Genomic DNA, 22,543 nt, shown 5'->3' with positions numbered 1-22,543 from the left:
GGATCTCTTCTTTTCCCTGCTTCTTAGTGAGCAGGTTGAAACAGCATAACTATTTATTCCTCTTCATTTAGTGAGAGCAGGGTTTGGGTCACTGTCAGTGAACCTCTGGCACAAATGAGCTATCCATGATTCATAGGAGAATGCAGGCTTACCATTCTGCAGTGCATTACAAACAGAACAATGATGTTTTCCAGAAAAAGAAAAAAAAATATGCATCATTCTGGTATCACAACACAAAAATAAGTCAATTATCCCTTCTTAATTATTTATTTAGCACTAATAAACTCTCAGTGGCCGTGAGAGGAACCCAGGAAACAGCTAACAGGAGAAAAAAGTGTAGTGAATACCACTGTTTTGCAATAATACATCCTAGGTTCAATGAATTAGCCTCTGGCACCAAATATAAATAAATGAGTATTTTATGTGAGTACAATATTTTGCAAAAAACAATTAAAGGATAAGTGGAACTATTTTTTTGTCCTGCTATAACACTTTATGATACCTCACAGTACAGCAAGCAGTACAGTACAGCAATTGGATGTGAAAATGTATCAGAAATGGAAGCAAGGAAATATTCCATAATATTAAGTCTGTTACAGTCACTAAGCATAGATAAAGAAATTTGCTTCATGTAAGTTACTATGGGACAACAGAACTTTTTCACAAATGGGATAAGCACGTCTGATACTCAAAAAATGAAGTGGCTTATTCATTGAATATTCTCTTCTACTTTCCCTTTGTCAGTCTGTATTATGGGAGTAAAGTCTTCAGAGGAAAGAAAAAGCTCTGTATATTTGTTGTGTGTCTAATTAACAATCCTTTCTTGTTGCCATCATATAACTTCACTGTATAGAGAGGCAAATGCAAGTAGATGCAGTTTTCTAGAAGATTTTTATGTTCTACTATTTTTCAGAGTGCAAAAATATGTCAATATAGCTTTATTAGAGGATTTTCATCACTTCATAAAATTTCCCAGAGCACATGCTCAGTAGTTTCTCAGTCTATCAGTTCTCAAGCAGAATGTACTTTTCTATAACTGTCATCGATACAACAACAATGAAATAGGCAGAATCTCAACACTAACTTGGCACATGGATTGCAAGAAAAAGGCTGTGTAACTTGGATTCCACCACTCACCTGGCACCTGTGTCTGGAAGGACTCAAACAATGCCCTCAAATCCAGATAGTCAATCTGAAAACATTTGAAACAAGATCAAAAATGTGCATTTGAGGCAATCTCTAACTTGAACGGAGATGGAACTTCTCTCTCCAGTATGCTTCTCACCAACAAGTTTTAACTAAATTTATTATTAGACTAGAGATTTTCCATGAAAAGCAAAGCAAATTACCCTTCCTTGTGAAACAAGAATCAAATACACAATTCTCATTTTAGGAAAGATGTAGCATTTTTCTCCAATATATTATAGAAATTAATAAATGGAATGGATGTGCTCCTCAAATGGCACTGATAGGTACCTCTGTTCTCTGTTACCAATAGAAAGATGCATTAAAAACTCCACACACACAATAAACTAAACAAGACAGTGCCCCTGCTTTCCTGCTTCTCATTACTGCTATGCACAAAAGCTGAAGACAAGGCATTTCCAGCAGACAGGGGAAAAGAAATGCCAATGAACATATATAGCATTGGTCAAAAAACAGACATTAGAAACAGTGTGATGGAAGGTATGAGAGAAACAATCCCTCACCACAATTTTCCACCTTTAAATTAAATTCCATTCTCTATGTAGAAGTAGTACCAATAACAACAACCAAAAATATCTGTGCTACATGGTGCAAATTTACTCCTATAATGGAATCTGAGAAAACAACACTGTCTTTTGTCTGTTATTTTTCCAGATATGTAATGACAAGCGTGCCTATGTCCCCGCTTTTCTCTTCCTTCCCCACCTTCTCCTGTCACTTCAACCCTCCAGACAGCTGACCTGAACTCAAAAGTTTTGAAGACTTGAGATATTCCAGACTGTACTATTCAGGTAAAAGTGTGAGACTGAGGCTTTGAAAAGCAATACTGGGAGAAGTGTCATTAGTCCCACTGAGACTCGTGGAAGTATCTTCCAGTAACTTCTTCCTGTATCAAGGGTATATCACCATTTTCTCACTGTACCCTTGATCTATTAAACATATGGTTTGATTTTCCATCAAGAATAATGTTATTGGAACTAGTCTTTCCTGTTTTAGCTGCCAGGAAAGATGGCTGGTGATAACAAGAGTGAAACTCTGACAGTGCATATGCCACTTAAGACATTAACTTACCCCTGTCCATATTGTACAAATAAGCTCCTTGTAAGAAATACAGAGTTTAAATAAAATACCATGCTACTTCATATGAGAAAGAAAAGAAAGAAAGAAAGAAAGAAAGAAAGAAAGAAAGAAAGAAAGAAAGAAAGAAAGAAAGAAAGAAAGAAAGAAAGAAAGAAAGAAAGAAAGAAAGAAAGAAAGAAAGAAAGAAAGAAAGAAAGAAAGAAAGAAAGAAAGAAAGAAAGAAAGAAAGAAAGAAAGAAAGAAAGAAAGAAAGAAAGAAAGAAGAAAATAAATAAATAAATAAATAAATAAATAGCTAGATCCATGAGACTACAGACCAAAAAAATCAAAATGTTGTTTAACACATTAGACCTAGTAGTGGTTGGCCACTTTCTGAACAATCTTCCTTTCCCCTTTCCTTCATCCATTTCTTTCCTTCCCCATCTTCTATTTTGTCAGATCAGTTTTTATGTACCAGACTCGAGTTGCAGTCAATATGAAGAGTGCACATTCGTACAATTGAAACTAGTTAAAACCCCAGCAGCTATGGGTTCATAACAGGCCAAGCATCTCCTGTCTCAGACCACAAAGTGGTTCTTTTAACACATTTTAACTTCCTATGCCATCCACTACCTATTTGCTGTTCTAACGTTAGTCTCTTGCAATAGATTCTGCTGGAACCATTGGCCTATCAAAACACATATACATGTTTATCCATAAAGATATTAGGGCATTTATACTGAACCTAGGATCAAGTCCCCACTTCAAGGGATATTTTTAGGAAATAGAACCTATCTGGGAGAAGTGATCTTTCTCTGCTGATTTCAAATACTTGAGTGTAAGACACAAGAAAGATTATATTTATGCAGAGGTAAACCAAATACATTTGAGATCTCCTATGTTCAAACAGTAAAAACATTTCTCAGCCAACTGTTCTCAGAATTCCTGGTAATTTGATGTACAGCTTCAGCTTTGAGAAAAAACGCAAAGCCTTGATAAACACTCCAGCAACACCTTCCCATTTCCCTTCATTTTATTTGCAGACCAAAGCTGTTGTGAAACAATCATATTACACCTTGATACAACATTAATTAACTTTCCACCTTTGTATTTCTTGAGACCAGTACAGAAAAAAGGTTCCCAGAGGAATTCTCTAGGCCATGCTAAATAATCTCTGCGTCACACTGCTATCAGCTAGGATACCCTTTGACTGCATCTTCAGCAGTATGCAGCTCAGTATATCACTTGCCTAACCCTTGAGCAGCTGCCTAATAATGACATTATCCTGGGCACCAGGCCTTCATAGGCACCCACAAAAAAAAAGTTTGGAGGATAGCATCAAGACAAATAGCAGCAGCATTTTGCTGCCTATTAGCAAAAAGTTTGACTGTTTCTGACATAAAAGAACGCCTGAAATCCTAACATGTCTTCTCTTATGTAACCATAAGAAATTAGCTAATATGTACCACATTTATCTGCTTGAAGTAGGAAAACTTGTCCTAACAAGCTGCAGGGATGTATACAGACCTCTGATTATAATGGGCTGTTATCACTACCAAAGCTCTTTGTGATAAAAAATACAACTAAGCTCACTTCTGGCTATAGATGATTTAAGGAGCTAATTTGAGAAACAGTGTTGCTGTACTCCAGTACAAGAATGACTAGAGGACATATATAGGTTCAAATAAACCTAAGGCTAATATACCTGAAGAATGTATGATTCCTGTATTATATTTGAGAAGTATTATGCATGTTCCAGTTTATCAGTTTTATCTTTCCTGATTTATTTCATGCCTATATGATTTTTATTTTTTTTTTGCTAAAGGCATTTAGGAGTATGAAACAGGTCATCAGTGTAGAAGCATATGAAAAGCATTAAGGGTGGTTTCACCTGTCCTTCATATGGGCCTCCCTGTAAGCATACTTTTGCAACATCACGGGCATGTGTTCATGTACAAAAACACTTTGAGGGGGGGTCCAGATGAAATGCTGAGTAGTGGGAGGAAGAGATTGACATGACACCAAGTATGCACAAAGTTAATATAAACGGAGGGATGATCTCCCTGCATAGTTGGTTTTCTTTGGCATTTTTGTAATTAATATTGAGAAAATCTCAGCTCAAGTGTCATTGTCAAAAGCATCATGTATAACAAAGTGGAAAGAGCAGTGATGCAAAACATTCCTTGAGACATACTGGGGGGAATAGTAAGAGAGATAGTTATTCCTAAAAAATAAATTATAACCGTCAAAGAGAATGGATCACTCAAAAACGCTCACAAAATATAGAAGCAGAGAGGCAATAAAACAGTTTTGCTCTGTAGCACTTCCCAAAAGTCTGCTTTCAACTATCTTGTCATCTATTTAATCACTTCGCTCTACTTTGATAGCATTTTCTGGGTCTCTCTTTTTCTCTGTTTTGTTTCAGTTTTCCTCTCTTTTGCTCCTGTCTAATGTTCATTCTGAGCTCAGTCCTGCTGCCAGGTAAGATAGTGGAAAAATATTTGCATTAACTTGAGTTGGACAGAACAGTATGTTCCTGATGTAGATGTTTTCTATATTCCCATTGTACCTCTGGAATAACTTCAACAATAAAGTACCCACAAAAGGCAAGATACAAAATTCCAATACCTGAAGCACAGTCTACACATGCAACATAAAAGTTTTTTTCTTTAAAAACAAGTCAATTATTGCATACCTATAGCCCTTTAGGCATTTTGCCCTAAATAACATACATATACACAAACACTTCATCACATTCTCTAAAATACTGTAAGGAGCAAAAAGAATCAACTGGCACTGCTAGTAGATACACATTTCAGCCTAATATTAAACTCCTGTATGCATTTCACTCCATCACTCCAAATCCCACAGGGTTAATATGAGCTCAGAAACCTGACTGCTAACAGACACTAGCAGATTTAATGAGACTAGAAATGGGGTCAGACCAGCACATTTCTTAAGATCACTATACTATTTGTCAAACAGGAAAAAAAAGCAGAAAACCATTTACAAAGTTTACATTGTTCTGCTAGCTTTATTAAATGTGCTCATTACAGGTTACTGAACAACTCATCCCCACGATCCCCAGGCACCAGTGAACCAGATTAAGAGAAACCAGGCAATTAAGGAAGAAATTCCCAGGAAATGTGAACTGAATTGACAAATACTGTATTTAACACAATATGGTACTAGTATTTCTAATAAATGGCTGAGAAGACAAGTCACAGTAAGATCATTAAAATATCCCTAATTAATTTATTTGTTCAACTCAAATTTTGGGAAAATACCTCACAAATAATAAGGTATGGGTAATTAATCATCCTCAGTTACAGCCACAATTGTAAAGAGAGTTTAGTGAACTCACCTGCCAGGCAACACCACTGGGAAAAGGATGGTGAAATACAACACATAGAAAAGGAACAAGTCAGGTTTTTTGAACAGAAAGAGTCTTTGCAGCTGCCCAGTATTATTCAACGTTACCAACCTGCAACAGTGCAATGGGATGATGCACACATAGTATCAGGCATAACAAAGCCTATGATGCTATAACATACCAAGTCCTAATTAAGTATCATTCAAAGAGCAACTGCTGGAGATCAGCCAATAAGGACTTTGACTGTGTTTCCCCAGTTGAGGTGAAGGAAGGAAAGACACATGAAGGTAAGGTGGTTTGTCTAAGGCAAGAAGATTAATCAGCAGAATAACCAGGGTACAATCAAAAGGAGCATCTAATGCCCATATCAAAAAGAGAGCTCTAACAAACCTTACTGCCCTTTTGAAAGCAGATGGCAACACTGCCTTTTCTCACAAAAACAACTTCAATTAATCTTCTTTATTCAGCAGTAGGATTACTTCATTAGTTTGATCTCTGTTTTCAAGTTGCATGAAGCTGTATTCCCATTAAGGGGGATCACTTTGTTCTTTTCCCTCTTGGTTAGCACAGTGAAGGTTGAATGCCCCTAGAATTCTTCAAATCAGCTTGTATTTTATACAGGAAATATATTTTGGATATACTGAAGTCAACAAACAATTTCATCCTTATTTGCCTCCCAGGGCTAAAAAAAACAATGTCAGCTACATTACTCACATGGTAACAACAATAATATGGCCTAGCTGCTCAAATGACAGACGAAAGCATGGATCTTCATTCTTGTCAGCAGAATACTAAATTCAGCTTGCTTGAAATGCCTAAAATTGCATAGAAAGTCAAGGTCTTACAATAGTTTTGCAAAACAGATAACTACTAACTCTATATTGTAAGAGGAAAATCAAAGACACCGTTTTTACTGTAATTTGTTAAAGTTCAGAAAAACCTTGAAAGTAATTAAGTCAAAGAGTAGCCACTGCATGCAGTATGCTTTCCTCTAAGCTGTACTGTTTACAGCTAATACTAAACTTTGCCTTCTTGAAGACTCCTTACAACTTGCAAACACTTTCATGCATGTCCAAACTTGCTAATAAATCCAAAATAGAATTTTCTAAGATGCACAACAAAAACAGCAGCTAGTGCAGAAGGAATTTCCCTGTACAGTTCACAGGCAAGATTTGAGGCATTCCTGTGCTCTTGTGAAGCCACATAGGAACAAGGATGCAGTTAGTTTCAGGATGACCTGCCAATACCAGCTTTACCATTTCTGGCTCACTGCTCCTTCTGCCCAGGGAACAGTGTGTGAGAGCAGCCTCAAACCCTGGAGCACAGCATCACTGCCAGGCACACAGCATTGCTCTCTGACCACATGAGATATGATTGCAAGATACAGCCCTGAGTTCTGTGAGAGATAGCCCTCTGGCTGCCTCCATTCTTAAGTGCAAGTTTGTCTCCTTATCTTGCATGTCACAAGTCATACCAAGTTATCATGATGTTCTGATCCTGTCATGCTCTACTCTTTTTTACTCTGTTTTCTTTTTTCCTTCTATGCCAAAGAGAGTTCCTTCTGCATGTTCCTTTCCCACAGGCAATTCACTGAATTCAGAAAGAGTATTCTTGCAGTTCAGGCTCAGTATTCTTTAGGGCCAGGAAGCTGACACAGACAATACAGAACTGAAGAATGTGGCTCCTGCCAGCCACACACAGCTGAAACTTTATTACATAGCATACCATTATTGCACAGCTCCATCAAAGAAGCTATTTAGCAAGATATCAAGATACTTTACTTAAGACTATACCAAAACCAACAGTTTCAGGTTTTGATTTTTTTAGTTGAAGCAAAAAACTAAGGTGACAATCATAAAAATTACAAATACAAAATTCCATTAGCTTCTCATGGTATAGCTAATATTTCCCAAACTTTCAAGAATTCATCTATATTACTTAAACACTTCACAAAGCAGACAAGTATCAAACTGCAGTAGAAACATTTGGAAGACTAAAAGAAATTGAAGCATTTGTGTTGATTAAGACATCATTCACAATGTTTGATTTACAAAGGAGAAAGAAGACTCCTCCATGCAAGACAGAACCTTAAACACAGAAATAACCAGCAAGACTGTCTTCTGAAAACAGAGCACAAACATCCAACCCGAGTGGTAGAACACATGTAAACCCAATCAGCATCTCTTCTGAACTGTGCTACAGAAAAACAGTATGATGAAATTTCAAGGAAAGTGAACATAACCAACCACCAACAACAGATGAAATCTTTGAGAAGGTCCTGCTAGTACCAGGGAAAATCTGCAGAGAAGTACAAACCGTGGAGTTAAAGACATAAAACAATGTCTAGAAGATCTAGCTACAGGTCTTCTTGCATGTAATTTGACAGGATTACTAATTTGATGCCCTGATAAAAATTTCTTGCAATACTCATGAAGTCAGAAAGCATCATCTATGTCTGGAAGATAAGGTAACCTAACATGCAGGCAAATTCTGACTCTTATTTCAAAGATATTAGTCTGAGAGTCCTCCATGATAAGGATACCAAGTGCCAAACACGAGATATTCACTGGGCAGACAGGAACTGCTGTTTCTCTAATACACACACACACACCAAAAAAAAAGTCTTTTCTATAACTCTCCCATTTCAAAAATATGCATTCTGAAAATAATCAGCCAAACTTCTATGATAAAGGCTATGCCAGCACTAGCTTGACCTCTTTACAGTGCTTGTGTGCCACAAGCATGAAACATGCTACTCACCATGACGAGGGATTCAGATGAAAGATGATCATTTAAAAAAGATCCCAACAGCAAGCCACAAATATGAAATACTAAGTTTAATAGGAAGAGGTCAAGTGAGGCCAGTTTTACAGTTTATATTAATAATTTTGTTCACATTTAAAGTCACCATAATTTCATATTAATTATAATGGAAAAACTTCAGTATAAAAGCAAAAATTTGTTTGTGATGACTACAGTTCAACAAAGTATTTTACAGCATGGCTCTGGGAAGTAATATAATATGTATCTCTAGTACATTATATAGCTGAATGTAAAGATACAGTGATAAACTAACAGAATTAAAAGGTTAGGAAAAAAAATCTTACATTCTGGCAGACTTATGCACCCCAAAAGTACATACAGTACAAGCGAAGTACAATTATTTTTACTGCCTGTGAACTAAGCTGCTGACCCGCATTTTGACATCCTGAATATAGACACAGAAATATTTTATCCAAGGATTCAAAAAAAAAAATTTTAAAAAAAATTCAATTGAATTCATGTTCCTCATGAATGCCATCAAATGATGGCAAATCAATAGTTGCTACTTTACTAATACCATCCCTTGGATCCAGTCAGCTAGCATATATGAAAATCTTTCCCAGAAGGCCCATGTGGATACACAAATCTGTTTTAACTACCATCATCAAAACTCCCACAAACAACCCAGCTTTCAGGGTGGCTACAGGTGCAATAAAAATCACTAAAATAAGAAATACTTAGTAGGGTAAGCTCCCTTTCTGAAGCAATAAAATTATTTGCTGAATTGTTACAGGGTAACTGAGTAAAATGAAAATAATACAGGGTCATTAAATGAGGCATCTGTAGCGCCTTGAGCTATGCAATAACTAAATTTATTCCTTGTCACCAGAAGGTAACTTTATTGCATTATTGGCAGAGCACCATCCCTTTCTTCTACAGTACTCTATTGCTACAGTGTCCTGCAAAAAACCCCCTCACCTTTTTCAAAAACTATTTTCAGTTCCCCAACAAGTATTCTATTCTTTAATAGTTTTTAAAAATTCATAGTGGCTATTCATGGAGCAGTGTAAGCACACTGAACTTTGAACTCTGAAAACCTTCAGCTCTAGCCCTGGTATTACAAATAACAAGTATTTTTAGTCTACAGTTTCTTAGTCCTTATCTGGACGCCTTAAAGACCCACAACATAAAAGTTCCTGACACCCTCCAATTAAAACTAATTATAGGGAAAGTAGGATTCAAATTAGCAGGGCAAGATCTATGGACAATAAGTAGCCTGTAAATTACAACAGAAAATAAAAATGTTGTTTTCTACTACAGAACAGGCCCTTGATTATCATCAGCAGACACTGTAGGAAACCATGAAATAGAAAGAATTGGCCACTTATAAAAGATGTCTAAAGAGTGTAAGGACACATACAATCACTGACAGTGCATTAAAGCACTGGTTCTTAAACATGATTTTATGATTACTTATTAACTTAAGTACAGTCCTAGAGTTGTGTACCCTTATTGTTGATTGCTGATTCTTGAAGAGTCAAGGTGCCACAAAGAACAAAAAGGTGAGACAAATCTTGTGAGGACAGGCATGAATAACAGAACTAGTAACAAAATGAAGAAGCCATGCAGATATGAAGCAGAAAGGTAACAAGAAACACGATGGTTAAATAAAAGAATAAACCAAAATAAGACAAAACCTAATAATCTTTATTCAGGTAAATTCACGGAATTCACATCCCTAGGAATCATTCACTTGAGGGATTCATATCTAAGCAAATAGGTAGATAACCAAACAGGAAATGTCTCAGTGAACTGACATACAACCAAATCACTTGCTGCTCAAAATTCAGTCAAAACCAGAACTGAACTTAAGGCCAGATGAAGAGATGGCATCAAAATCTACAGCTTCCCATCACCCACAGAATACAAGGGGCAAGAGATCACTAGCTAGCTGAATAGAAAGGAACATACCTGTGCAATTTTGGTCAAGACTGATTTTTTCTGACTGGATAACGCAGCTTCCCTGCCTTCAACTCGGAGGACTAAATCACCCAGTATGTGTGAAATTTTAGACACTCTGGGGATAGAAGCCCAACAGGCGGATCCATTCTCTTCCTGACAGCCCTATTTGGGGTCCTATTATCTTAATAAAGAATATCTGAACACAATATTAAACATGTTGAAATGTTCTTTGCGTGTTCTATGCCTTGGACTCACTGTTCTGAATACATCTCTTCTCAGCTGTACGAAGAGGAAAGTTATGCTGGAGCACCACTCCTATGAAGATAGGTTGAGACAGCTGGGGTTGTTCAGCTTGGAAAAGGCAAGGCTTTGGGGAGACCTCATAGTGGCCTTCCAGTATCTGAAGGGGGCCTACAAGAGAGCTGGCAAGGGACTTTTTACAAGGGTGGGTAGCAATAAGGACAAGGGGTAATGGCTTTAAACTGGAAGAGGGTAGATTTCAATTAAACATTATGAAGAAGTTCTTTAGGGTGCAGGTGAGGAGACACTGAAAAAAGTTGCCCAGGGAAGCCGTGTATGTCCCCTCCCTGGAAGTGTTCAAGGCCAGGTTGGACAAACCTTGGAGCAGTCTGGTCCAGTGGGAGGTGTCCCTGCCCTTGGGGGAGTTGAAACTAGATGATCTTTAAGGTTCCCTCCAACCCAAACCATTCTGTTTCTATGAAATCCAAACTGGAAGCACATAGTGATTTTTGTGTATGATACCAGCAAATACCAGATCCTGGGTTTTCATTGTTGTTTTTTAACTAATCATTTATTTCAGTAAACTCAAGTTTGAGACAAGATGATTAAAATCTACTTGGGTTTCATAAGCATACATTTCTCACATTAGCCATGTTCTTGCTTCCCTTGTTAAGTTGTGCTTATTATAGGATTTTTTCTTAAGTCCTTTTACAAATCTCCTTCCTTCAGTAATTTCCATCATATCTTACTCAGTGTGTAGATCAGATGTAGTCACTATAGCTTTAATAGTTCCTTTCACCAGAGACAGTGTGCACACACAGGGAACAGATCTCCAGCTACCACGTTACTCACCATGCAGAAATACAACACCAGCACTACAAGAAGTAAAAGACTTTAGACAAACAAAAAGAAAAAAATAATTTTTAAAAAAATCCCCAAAATGCATACTGGAAGAAATTCAGGATTCTTAAGAACTGAATGATAACTCTAAAACTAATATTCTTAATAACAAAGGACATGTTAATTTATATGACAACACACCTAAGCAGATCCTCAAGAGAAGTTAACAGAACACCCACAGGTACGTTGCACATTTTCAAGAGTAATGCCAGGCTATAAATATGACCTCATTCATAAGGTTCTTTCATAGGCCTCATACTGTGTTCAACAAAAAAAGGAAGAAAGTAACAAAAGAAGGAAGTACTGTCTTCTGGTTAAGAACTGCAAGACCTGGATTCTATTTTTGGCTCTTCCACAGAAGTCCCTTATGGCAAACTTTTCCAGCTTTAGGGTGTCAAATAAAGGAAGTGATTCTGAGATTAACTGCTATGAAGGACTTAACCATAAGTACCTAGATTTGAAAGGCTTGTCTACTTTCTCTGCTTCATCTCTATCTGAAGCAGCGACAAAATTCCTCATCTATATCCCAATTATAATGTAAACTTTCACCAGAATACAACATAATAATAGTATTAAAACTAGGAAAAAGAAACTAAACATAGACCCCTCTTCAGTTCACCTTCCTGACCTTAATATTCAAAGTATTCAAATTTTATAAAGAAACAAACCCTTTAAATAATCAGTATTGCCCTTTGTTGTATGCAAGTTGAAATTATAAAGTCCAGTAAGGATATTTAGACATTAAACAGTCCAGAAGTACTGCATTTCTAAAGACCAGGAAGACAAACTATCTCTGCCCCCACCACCACTTCACTGTCAAAAGTACCTCCAAGGTGTCTTGAGACCAAATCTCAACATCTTTCAGCAAGATGAAGGGGGGATTTGTTTTCTTTATTTTTGCTTGATTTTGGTTTTCTTTGGGTGTTTTGTGGGGTTTTTTGTGGTGGTAGTGGTGATCATTTTTACCCAATTTCCATAGATGACCTTCCATTATTCCTTCCTAAAAAATAAGTCTAGTCATACTGTATTTCTCACAATTGCAACAGTGAACTGAACATATAATCTGAGAAGAAAACCAGTGTCCTATTTCACTTTTTATTACAAGTACTCATTCTTTAGCTGAAAAACCTAAGATTCAGTACTCCAAATGTTTGGATTACTATCCAATATGGGAAAGTACAAGAAACCATTACTATCATGAAAAAAAACTAGGTAAATTAAAATTTTAAGTGAAAGACCCTACTGCTTTGGGTCTGTTTGCACCTAGTTTTCTACTAAAATAAGAGATTTAACTGGCCCATTTTACAGCATAAGTTCTTGACACAGCAGTTGGCTTTAAGAACTTATTTGACTTTTCATCCAGGATTCAGCTTCCAGACCCATTAATTATCACCAAGTAATTAACATGGATGTCTGGCACCTTATCTGACTATTGTGCTAGCCTGAGCATTTCCACAGAAAAGTCATTAGTCTGTTTTCACTACTGTGTGCATCTGGAGTGATATTCCATGGCTCCATCTTATGAAAGAAAATTAAATTAATAAGTAAGATAGGATACCTCATTGCTGTTTATACTAGTACATATGCTTGGCTCACCAAGCCTTCTAGGACTCACTGATTTCCAAAGCAATTTTTGGCTAGAATCTAATGTGCAGTACCAGTTACCTCGGCACCTGGGATCCTCGGACTATATTCTCCCACAAAACATGTCTTCCGGAAGACAATATACTCATATGGTCTTAATGTGACTGGGAGCTTAATGGCACTATCAGAGTATTTGCTCGAAGACTCATAAAGGGAAAGACAGGGAAAAATCAAATTCTCAATGAAGGAAACTATCACATTTTGAGACTGCATGTCAGCAGCCAGTTGATTACAATCTAACCTGAAGAAAGACAACTAGGAGAGAGACAAAGTTTTTTATTTATTCTATTCCTGTACTCAGCAGCCCCCTCCCCAACAATATCAGTTGTGTCACATATCAAGACTATAGTTTGATAAGAATGCAGAAGGTTATTGTATTAATTACCCATTTTTTTTATTTTCATGGAACATCCGTTATGGCAGAAGTGAAACTGCTATGCAGATGCAGCTAGTAGATGCCAGCCAACAGTCAGATTTTAAAACCCTGTTGATTAGTAGAGTCACCAATGTCTCCAGTCCCAGCAGGGCACTACGGGCTAGAGAAGGACTTATTTTATTCCAAATAGATGGTACAAACACCCACATTTAATATTTGGAGAAGACTGTGTTGTTGTTTTTTTTCCTTTCTTGCACATGGAACTCCCATTAAAATTAACATGATTATCCTATCAACTTGATGTCATTACCATAGCTACATATGAAGAAAGTCAACCACGTTAAAAAAAATGTATATTGCTAGTTTTCAGCAGACTTCACAAAGTACAGTTCCAAACATCTCCTTCATGACAAAGAACTGATCCAGTAAATATAGTCATATCTCTGCAGCAAATACATTTATCCATTTAACTGCACAACTGCATATTCACTGTAATGATTTACCAGATTGCAGGCATATAAATTTGCAAATGCCTGGAGAAATGCATCCCAGATTTCCACATAAACTCTCAACATTTTGTATTAATTTTACCTAAAACTGAGCTTAAATATGAGTTTTTAAGCATCTTTTGTTCCTCAAAGAAAAGTGCAGCAGTAGCCTTAGAGACATTTAATCATTCAAGTCAGGATGACAGAGTGCTCCACTCACCGCTGAACAGGTAATGGAAGGGAATCTAAGTGGTCCTCACTCTTGCAAGCCATATTTATCCTATTCTTGTGTGCACTTCTCCATAGGCTGGAACCTAGAAAGAAAACAAACAGTTATTGAGTAAACCTGGGTAAACTCAAGCCTCTTCCTAGTCCAGGATGGCATGGCAAGCTCCTACTGATCTGTGGAGCTAACTCTTTAAAAACAATTCAAAAAAGCTTCCTTTCCTCAGGCTACCACACAACTCCAGCAGATAACCAAGGGCATTAAGTACATTCCATAAGCAACATAGGTTTACAAACCCAACAAGTTTGCACACATCTGAACTTCCTGGACTACCGCACAGGTCAGACCCATCTGGGTAGAATATTTCTGAGCTAATATCGAGTCACTATTCAGCCACATTTATTTTGAATGAACTTGAACTCCAGAGTAAATGGATTTAGTATGATAGTAATTCTTCAAGTTATTGTGAGAAAGATTACAAGAGAAAGCAAGTGTATGCTCATATGTTTTCAGGATCATTTAGTGCTACATTTACAGAAAGGCCCTTGATGTCTGAGTTACTGAAGTATTGAATCCTTCCCAGTTAAACAGTTTCATTTTTCTATCAGTTTGAAACGCTGTACACATCTTTGCCCTCCATGGTTTTCCTTTATACCTGGTGACCAAGAGACACATCCAAACACTACACTGCTATAATAAAGAGGAAAGAGAGAAAGCCTAATCATTTTCACAAAAAGGAGTGGTGCCATCTCCCCCCCCACCCCCCCTCTTCTTTTAATTAGCCTCACCTTACATTAGGGTACTACCTACTATAGATCAGTGAATATTCTCAACAAAAGCCAGAGAAGATTTATTCTACAAAAAAAAAAGCTGAAGCCATTCTCACTCACTCACATGGTTTGAGGAAAACTAAAGCAAAAAAATACTTGAAGGAAAAGGTGAATGTGTGACTCAAGAAAAACAAGAAGGAGATGAATGAATTTGGAGGAGTAAACAGGAACAATGGGAAAATTATGCTTTCTTAGATGAGAGGAAAAACCTAGGATCAATGGATCTCAATCTTGGAGAAAATACTTTACACAGGAAATGAATGCTGTTTGTGTCACCAACTGAGGCAGAATGTGTTTGATGTAACCACTTGTGAAATTCTGCCATTTGGTTATTGGCCATATTCCGCAAGCTGAATCAGCCAGCATTTAAGATATTTCCACTCTAAATTGCTCTTAATTGACACAGAGTGGTCTTCAACATCTTTTCTAGCAAACTGATCTCATTGCTAATGCATGTCCTTGTTTTTTTTTCCCCAAGATCCCACAAACCCTGCCCTGAGTACATAAAAGTCTTACAAGCAGAGTAATGCATTCACACGCTCTATCCACTATTAGCACCAGATTGTTTTGGTAATGGTGTCATCCTGTGTTTTTCTCTACCCCCAAAATTTTCCTGGAAATAACAAACTTAATCTTCTTAGTCCATGCATCTAATGAAGGAGTATATTAAAATATGGGAGAATGATCTGTTTAAAAAATAGTTTTTAAAAATGAAGTCATTTCAGTGTTACTGAATTCTTATTTTAAAAGATGGCAGGTATTTGATAGATTGTGCCTGAAAATTCATGTGCCCAAGCATGAAAACATTAGTATGTATCTTTCTGCTTCCATGACACACCAAGACTTGAGAAACAAGCTTACTGTTAGGTTTTTTTAAAACCATTTAGCATATCATGCACAGACTTCACTAACAACTAGAATAATTGTCTATCTTCCTTTCTTTTTACTAGTAGAAATTTTTTGTCTCTGTCAAAAGACATTCAAGATTACCATAGACAAATAATTTTATAATCAGGTTTACTGGAAATAGCCATTTATCACTAACTTCATTTGGAAAAGATACCTTTAATCAAAGATGAACACATGTGCATAAAATCTTCATCACCAAGATGAAGTTTTCTCTGCAAAATCCTATCATGAAAAGGACCAAGAAAATAGTCTTTCAGCCTGCAGAAGTACAGACTTAAAAGTATGCCAGTTATCTCCTGCTCAATGTCAGGCACAGGATTTACCTTCTTTTGTTACAAACACAAAATCAACCAACAGCTTCCCTCTGGCAAGCTAAAGCTACTTCACCAGTAGCTCAGCTCACTAAAAATTTCTACACATACAAATCAAAGCATCTGTTGTACTCCATTACTTGTGATTGGTAACATAATATACACGGACATAAACTAGATTATTGCATGTCGTTGTTCCCTATAAATTAGAAACCTAACAAAAAAAGCAGCTTTTTATACGCTGTCTTCCCACAAAACATACATTTAGACTATGGCTGAGAGCCTTTACAAACATGATCAGCTCCTACTTAGAGGTCATTTATTCTCCAGGGACAATAACAAAATGTCACACCCATACTTTAACCAAACAGTCTGTCTCAAGACTACAGTCATACATTAGATCAAATCTTGAATCCCAAGTTAATGTTGACAACATGAGGAAATGTCCTCCTCAAGCTCCTGGCAGTCAGCCAGAGGACCAACTGTTCTCCCAGGACAACCCACAGCTGGTCAGAGATGCAGACCAGGCAAACTTGTACCAGAAAATAACACTGCATGTAGTTCACAATACTGGACATTTTGGTACAAGCCCAAGTGATGCTTATGCTGAAATAATAAAATTGTCATTTTTATCCTTTTAGAAGGCCAATCGGTTTATACCTTATGTAGGATTTCACATAATTTTCTGTACATAGGCTTGCAGCACAAATATAAACATTTATAATCAGTTTCTCTCTTCTCGTAGATAGCAGCGTGTGCACATGGAATTAGATGTGTTCAAGGAAGCAGTCCTTCCTTGTGTCCTTCATCTTTCTCATGTCAGCACTGAATTAGATTTTAATGTTATTTCCTCACGTTTTCTAGACAGATGTAGATAAGCAGACCACAAGCCACATTCCATTCCCATGGAAGACAGTCAGCCAAAAGCTTCTTTCATTGAACAACTACACAAGAAGAAAACAAAGCATCACACCTGAAACAACATGTAAGCATGGCTCACAGAAAAAGTAATGTCAACAGAGGATGTGACCTTCAAGTCAAAAAAACCCACACCATCAGGAAGAGGTAACATATATAAGCACCAGGCCCTGATGGTGGCAAGTGACACACAGAACTAAAGACAACTTCAAAAACAGTCAAACTAGCCCACTCAAGTTAAAGGAGGAGGAATCTCATCCTAATTTACACAGGGCTTGGCAGCACCGGTGAAAGTTTTGCAAGCAATGCCTGGTCAACACAAAGGTGCAGCTGGGAACTCCCAAACCACTCCTTCACAACTGCAGACAACTCCTGCCTTAAAGGAGCTCCCTGCTGGGAGCTTCCTCTTGCTCAGTCTGTTTCGCCCTGGAGAGCAGCTTTTACAGTGAGACATGGCTCTTTAGCATCCTACAAAATACATTATTTCTGTTGAGAAAACAAATCACATCTTATAAAATCTTCCAATTTTAATTTATTCTACATCATTCAACATGTTAGCTTGTATTTAACAAGCTAGAAATTAGGAGGGTTTTAGCAGTCAGTTATTCTGTCAGAAACACCTCCATGTACAAAAGTAGTACAGAAACAGCACGTACTTAAGGTAAAATAAGTGTAACTCATTTACTCCTACTACTGATTGCCTTGAGGAAGTTTGCCATCATAAAATGAGGTCCCAAATAATTAAGCCCTGGAACTCACACAATTAAATTCACATTTTTTAGCTCATTAACTGCATGCATGTCCACCTTTGTAAAGACTTAAATCAAAGAGCAAATCCATGAACTTTAACCACTCCATCTCTAAACTTTAACATCTTAAAATAAGGCCAATAAGAGCACAATTTCTCTTTCTGAAAGACATAAATCCATGTGTCTGCCATTTGATTATTAACAATCATAAGAATTAGAAGTGTGTCACCAATAAGTTGTACAGTTTGCCTAATAATAAGAAGTCATTAGCTAAAAGTCATATCAGATTGGACATCATTTGATTAATATGAACAGTTCCTGTCTATAGTAAAGTACAATCTCTGTTCTGCCAAACAGTGCTTGTCCTTATTTTGCAGTTCCGGGAGTCTGGGAATCATTAGTTATTATTCTCCTGGTACAAAGAATAACTGTTAATGGAATGCCACAAATCACATTAAGGCAAAATTCTGACAACATGTGTGTGATAGGTCAGGAAGTAAATACATATGCTGTCCTTCAGCAATACGCCCGGTCCATCACAAGCTCTTCACACCAACCATTTGAGGTCTCAGGATCCCATTGTCAAATCTAGGTAGTGACTGGTCACCAGTGGTGTTCCACAGAGCTCAATTTTGGGGTCAGTCTTGTTTAATATCTTTATTCATTATCTGGACGAGGGGATTGAGTGCACCCTCAGTAAGTTTGCAGACTATACCAAACTGGGTGGGAGTGTCGACCTGCTTGAGGGTAGGAACGTTCTGCAGAGGGACCTGGGCAGGCTGGATCAATGGACCAAGGCCAATTGTATGAGATTCAATAAGGCCAAGTGCCCAATACTGCATTTTGGTCACAACAACCTCATGCAATGCTACAGGGGAAGATTGACTGGAAAGCTGACCAGCAGAAAAGGACCTGGAGGTGCAGGTTGACAGCTGGCTAAACCTGAGCCAGCAGTGTGCCCAGGTGGCCAAGAAGGCCAACAGCATCCTGGCCTGCATTAGAAGTAGTGTGGCCAGGAAGAGTAGGGAAGCAATTCTCCCCCTGTACTCAGCACTGGTGAGGCTGCACCTCAAATACTGTGTTCAGTTCTGGGCCACTCACTATCAGAAGGACATCGAGGTGCTGGAGTGTGTCCAGAGGAGAGCAACCAAGCTGGTGAAGGGTCTAGAGAATGTGTCATATGAGGAGTGGTGAGAAAACTGGGATTGTTTAGTCTGAAGAAAAGGAGGGTGAAGGGGGACTGCATTGCCCTCCACGACTACATGAAAGGAGGCTGTAGGGAGCTGGGTTTGGGCCTCTTCTCCCAAGTGAATAATTATAGGACTAGAGGAAATGGTCTGAAGTCACAGCAGGGAAGGTTTAGATTGGATATGAGGAAGAATTTCTATACTGAAAGAGTGATCAGGCACTGGAACAGCCTGCCCAGGGAGGTGGTAGAGTCACCATCCCTGGAGGTATTCAAGAAAAGTGTAGATGTGGCACTTCAGGGCAAACTCTAGTAGCCAAGGCTGTGGCTGGGGTTTTTTCATTGGTTGGTGTTGGGTTTGTTTTTTTTTGTTTTGTGGGGGTTTTTTGTTGTTATTGTTTTGTTGGGCTTTGTTGGTTTCTTTTTTGGGGTTTTTTGTTTGCATTTTTTTGTGTATTGATAGTTGGACTCCATGATCTCAGAGGTCCTTTCCAACCATGATGATTCTGTGATGGTCATTTTGCATTATAATGGGTTTATATAGACATTAACTGATAACAATAGTAAGAGCCAACTCAGAATTAAACTGGGTATCAGAAATCTAAGGAGCTATAAAACAAGGCGCAAGAAAGAATGAAAAGTCCTTCAAATTACGCATTAAAATGGGTTGTATTTGCATAGGATCCTAGAAGCAGCTGTATGTACCACACGCCTGGAATGCAAAATCAAAACTGGAAGAGGGAGAGGTGGGAACAGGTGCTAGCTACAGCAGTCATTCATGGTAGCTACACTTGCAGAACCCATAATCAAAATACACTGCTGAGTAGTTTATGCCTTACACTTCATGTACAACCCAAAGCTTTATTTTTAATGCCTATTTCTTCCCATCTTTTCTGTAGAGAGAGAATCTAAATTTAAACAAGTCTATATCTTTGTCAATACTGCTTTATATATAAGATATATATTTATAATACACGTTATGCATTTAATATATTTATTTAAATATACTATTATTATCAAATATATTTACATTTTAGTCAATAGTTTTATAATAATTGTATATTAATGATAAGTATGTCTTAGATATTTAAAATCTATGTATTTTAATATACAGGCATACATTAAAAAGGAGTGTGTATATATATCTTTTTATCTCTAATGAAAACAGAAGTCTGTGCTACTTTTCAGTTCTGGATTTTTCTCATCTCAGCCTTACTGTACTTTTTTCTCCATGACAAAATATATATAAAACCGTAGAGATTAGGAATGGAAGAGATGTGTTACGGCATGCACTATAGTCAGTCCTTTTACTAAGGCATGAATTTACTTACAATGGTTCTTTAGCCAACTTTCTCATTTAAATATAAAATCTCTAAAAATATGGAATTTACATAAATGTGGACTACATTAAAATATCTAAAATAAGGACACAGAGAAGGGCAAAACAGACTAAGATTTCTTTTCCCACACCTCAAAATATTTTTTGGCAAAAAGCCACTGGGCTAATCACTTAGTTGACATCCTGGTTTTTTTAATCTTATCACTGCAAGTCTTTAAAATCCCCCCTTCTAGAAGGGGCACACCAATTTATATAGATAGCAGTATTATGGGAACAAACTGATTAGTGATCACATTTCTAGCAATTAGCATTTTAGAGGCAGTTCCTCTGGAAAAGAATTTGCTTTTGAGGTTCAGGAACTGAATAACAGGTGGCAAGTTAGTGCACTCCAGACTATAATTTATCTTTTATGTGAGGCAGAATTATCCCTGTATAAAAATGTTTATTGGTTCTCAGAGCAGTATTAATGCAACTTGCTACCATAAAACGCTGAGACGCACAACTCCTCTGTATTTACACTTCCCTTGCTTTCAGACAAACTGCAGAGGGCTTTCCCTCTCCCTTCTTAAACCAAAAAGCCAGCTGGACATCATGTTTGCCAGCACAGGTCTCAATTCAGAAACGTCGCAGCAGGGCCATCCCAGTGCCTGCCCACAGACACTGGCTTTCAAAAGCATTTCTGACCAGAAACAGATACACAGGCTTTAACTACACCGTTTGCAGACCAGCTCTCTTCACTGTGGATCTTGCTCAACCATGGCTGCACTGGCCTGGGTGAAGCCTACATGGTACAAGGGCTTTCTTCTCTTCAGAGGTGCCCAGCTGCCATCAGACCAGTGAGCAACTCCCACCATCTGACCAGTTTTGCTTCTTCTTTTCTTCCCCCACCCTTTAGACTAGATATAAAGCAACAATGTGCAACATACCAGCTGTAAAACCAGTACTTAATGGGTGCGGGTATGAGAGCTGCACCCCCCCACCACCACCTGTGAGGTGAGCCCGAGCTGCCACACACCAGTTGGAAATGGTTCCAGTCAGTCCCATAATCCCAGCAGCCCGAGCCAGTGCCAGCCCAGCTCCACCAGGGCAGTGGCCACAGGGCCCAGCTGGAGAGGGGTCTGCAGCCACCACAAGGGGGATCGCAAGGATCCTGCAGCCACCACGATGGACCATGAGGAAACCACTGCCAGCACCACCTCAACCTCCCAGGTCGCCCTGAAAATAAGGGCAGTTGAGGCCAGGTTGTGAGCTCCTCCACACTTCCCCCAACATCTGTATTAGAGGTCAGAGGTCTGTGTTGTTTGGCGCTAAATGTACTGAAGTGAAAATTCCCCTGCTTTGGTCTGATTTACCCTCAACACCATAGCCACACGCAAACAACATCCAGACTGAAGAATCTAATCTCATCTCCTTAACAGGAGATGGGACCTTGTATCTTCCCTGTCTCCTTGTGGAGAGATCACAAATAAAAGTGCTGTTATTTCAACTAGCGATTGTGTAGGGCATAAAGAAAATTAGAAGGAGAAAATTCTTATACCTTATCTTATACAAGCCTGTACAAGTGTAGAGTATGCTACTCACAAGAAATGCCTACAAACTACCACTGGTTTATTGCTATTTGTTAATGTGAGGTGTAATGAAATTACAGCTAAGGTTCATTATTCCCCCCTAAAAATAACAACAGAAAGAAAAAAGAAAAAAAAAATCCAGAACACACCTGAAATGAAAAGAGATTAAAGAAAATCATCTCCCCATCCAGGCAGGAAATAGAGAAGCAGCAATTAAGTGATTTACCCAAAGTTAAACATGACAAGTACAAATTTAAACCAAATATTCCAATATTTATACTGCAAATAAGTACATTGAGAGGATATCCTTACATTTAATAACTTCAATGCAGAGAAAAGAACCTACACAAGTTACTCACTTGCTGCAAAGAGAGATGACAATAATATCTTTGCACATCTCTGTATACAATTCAATTTCTATAATGAAAGGATTTAATCTTACTTCAAATCCATTCCAGTTAGCCAGACATGCAGTCTGAAAGAGATCTTTACTTAC

General features: G+C 37.8%; 1 protein-coding gene across 1 annotated transcript in view; it reads right to left on the bottom strand.

Moving 5' to 3' along the window:
- INSC (INSC spindle orientation adaptor protein) overlaps window positions 1-15,407 on the bottom strand; it is a 91,300-nt gene extending 75,893 nt beyond the window's left edge. Inside the window, exons 1-2 of the mRNA XM_051621038.1 lie at window positions 15,317-15,407; window positions 14,232-14,325 (exon numbers count right to left, since the gene is read on the bottom strand). Coding sequence (XP_051476998.1) covers window positions 14,232-14,325; window positions 15,317-15,407 — 185 coding nt within the window. The remainder of the gene's footprint in view (window positions 1-14,231; window positions 14,326-15,316) is intronic.
- Between the last annotated feature and the right edge of the window lie 7,136 nt (window positions 15,408-22,543).

Source organism: Apus apus, chromosome 5 (genome assembly GCF_020740795.1).
Source record: "Apus apus isolate bApuApu2 chromosome 5, bApuApu2.pri.cur, whole genome shotgun sequence".
Lineage (NCBI taxonomy): Eukaryota > Metazoa > Chordata > Aves > Apodiformes > Apodidae > Apus > Apus apus.
Note: the sequence above shows the minus strand (reverse complement) of the source record. Positions and strands in the feature narration are given on the sequence as shown.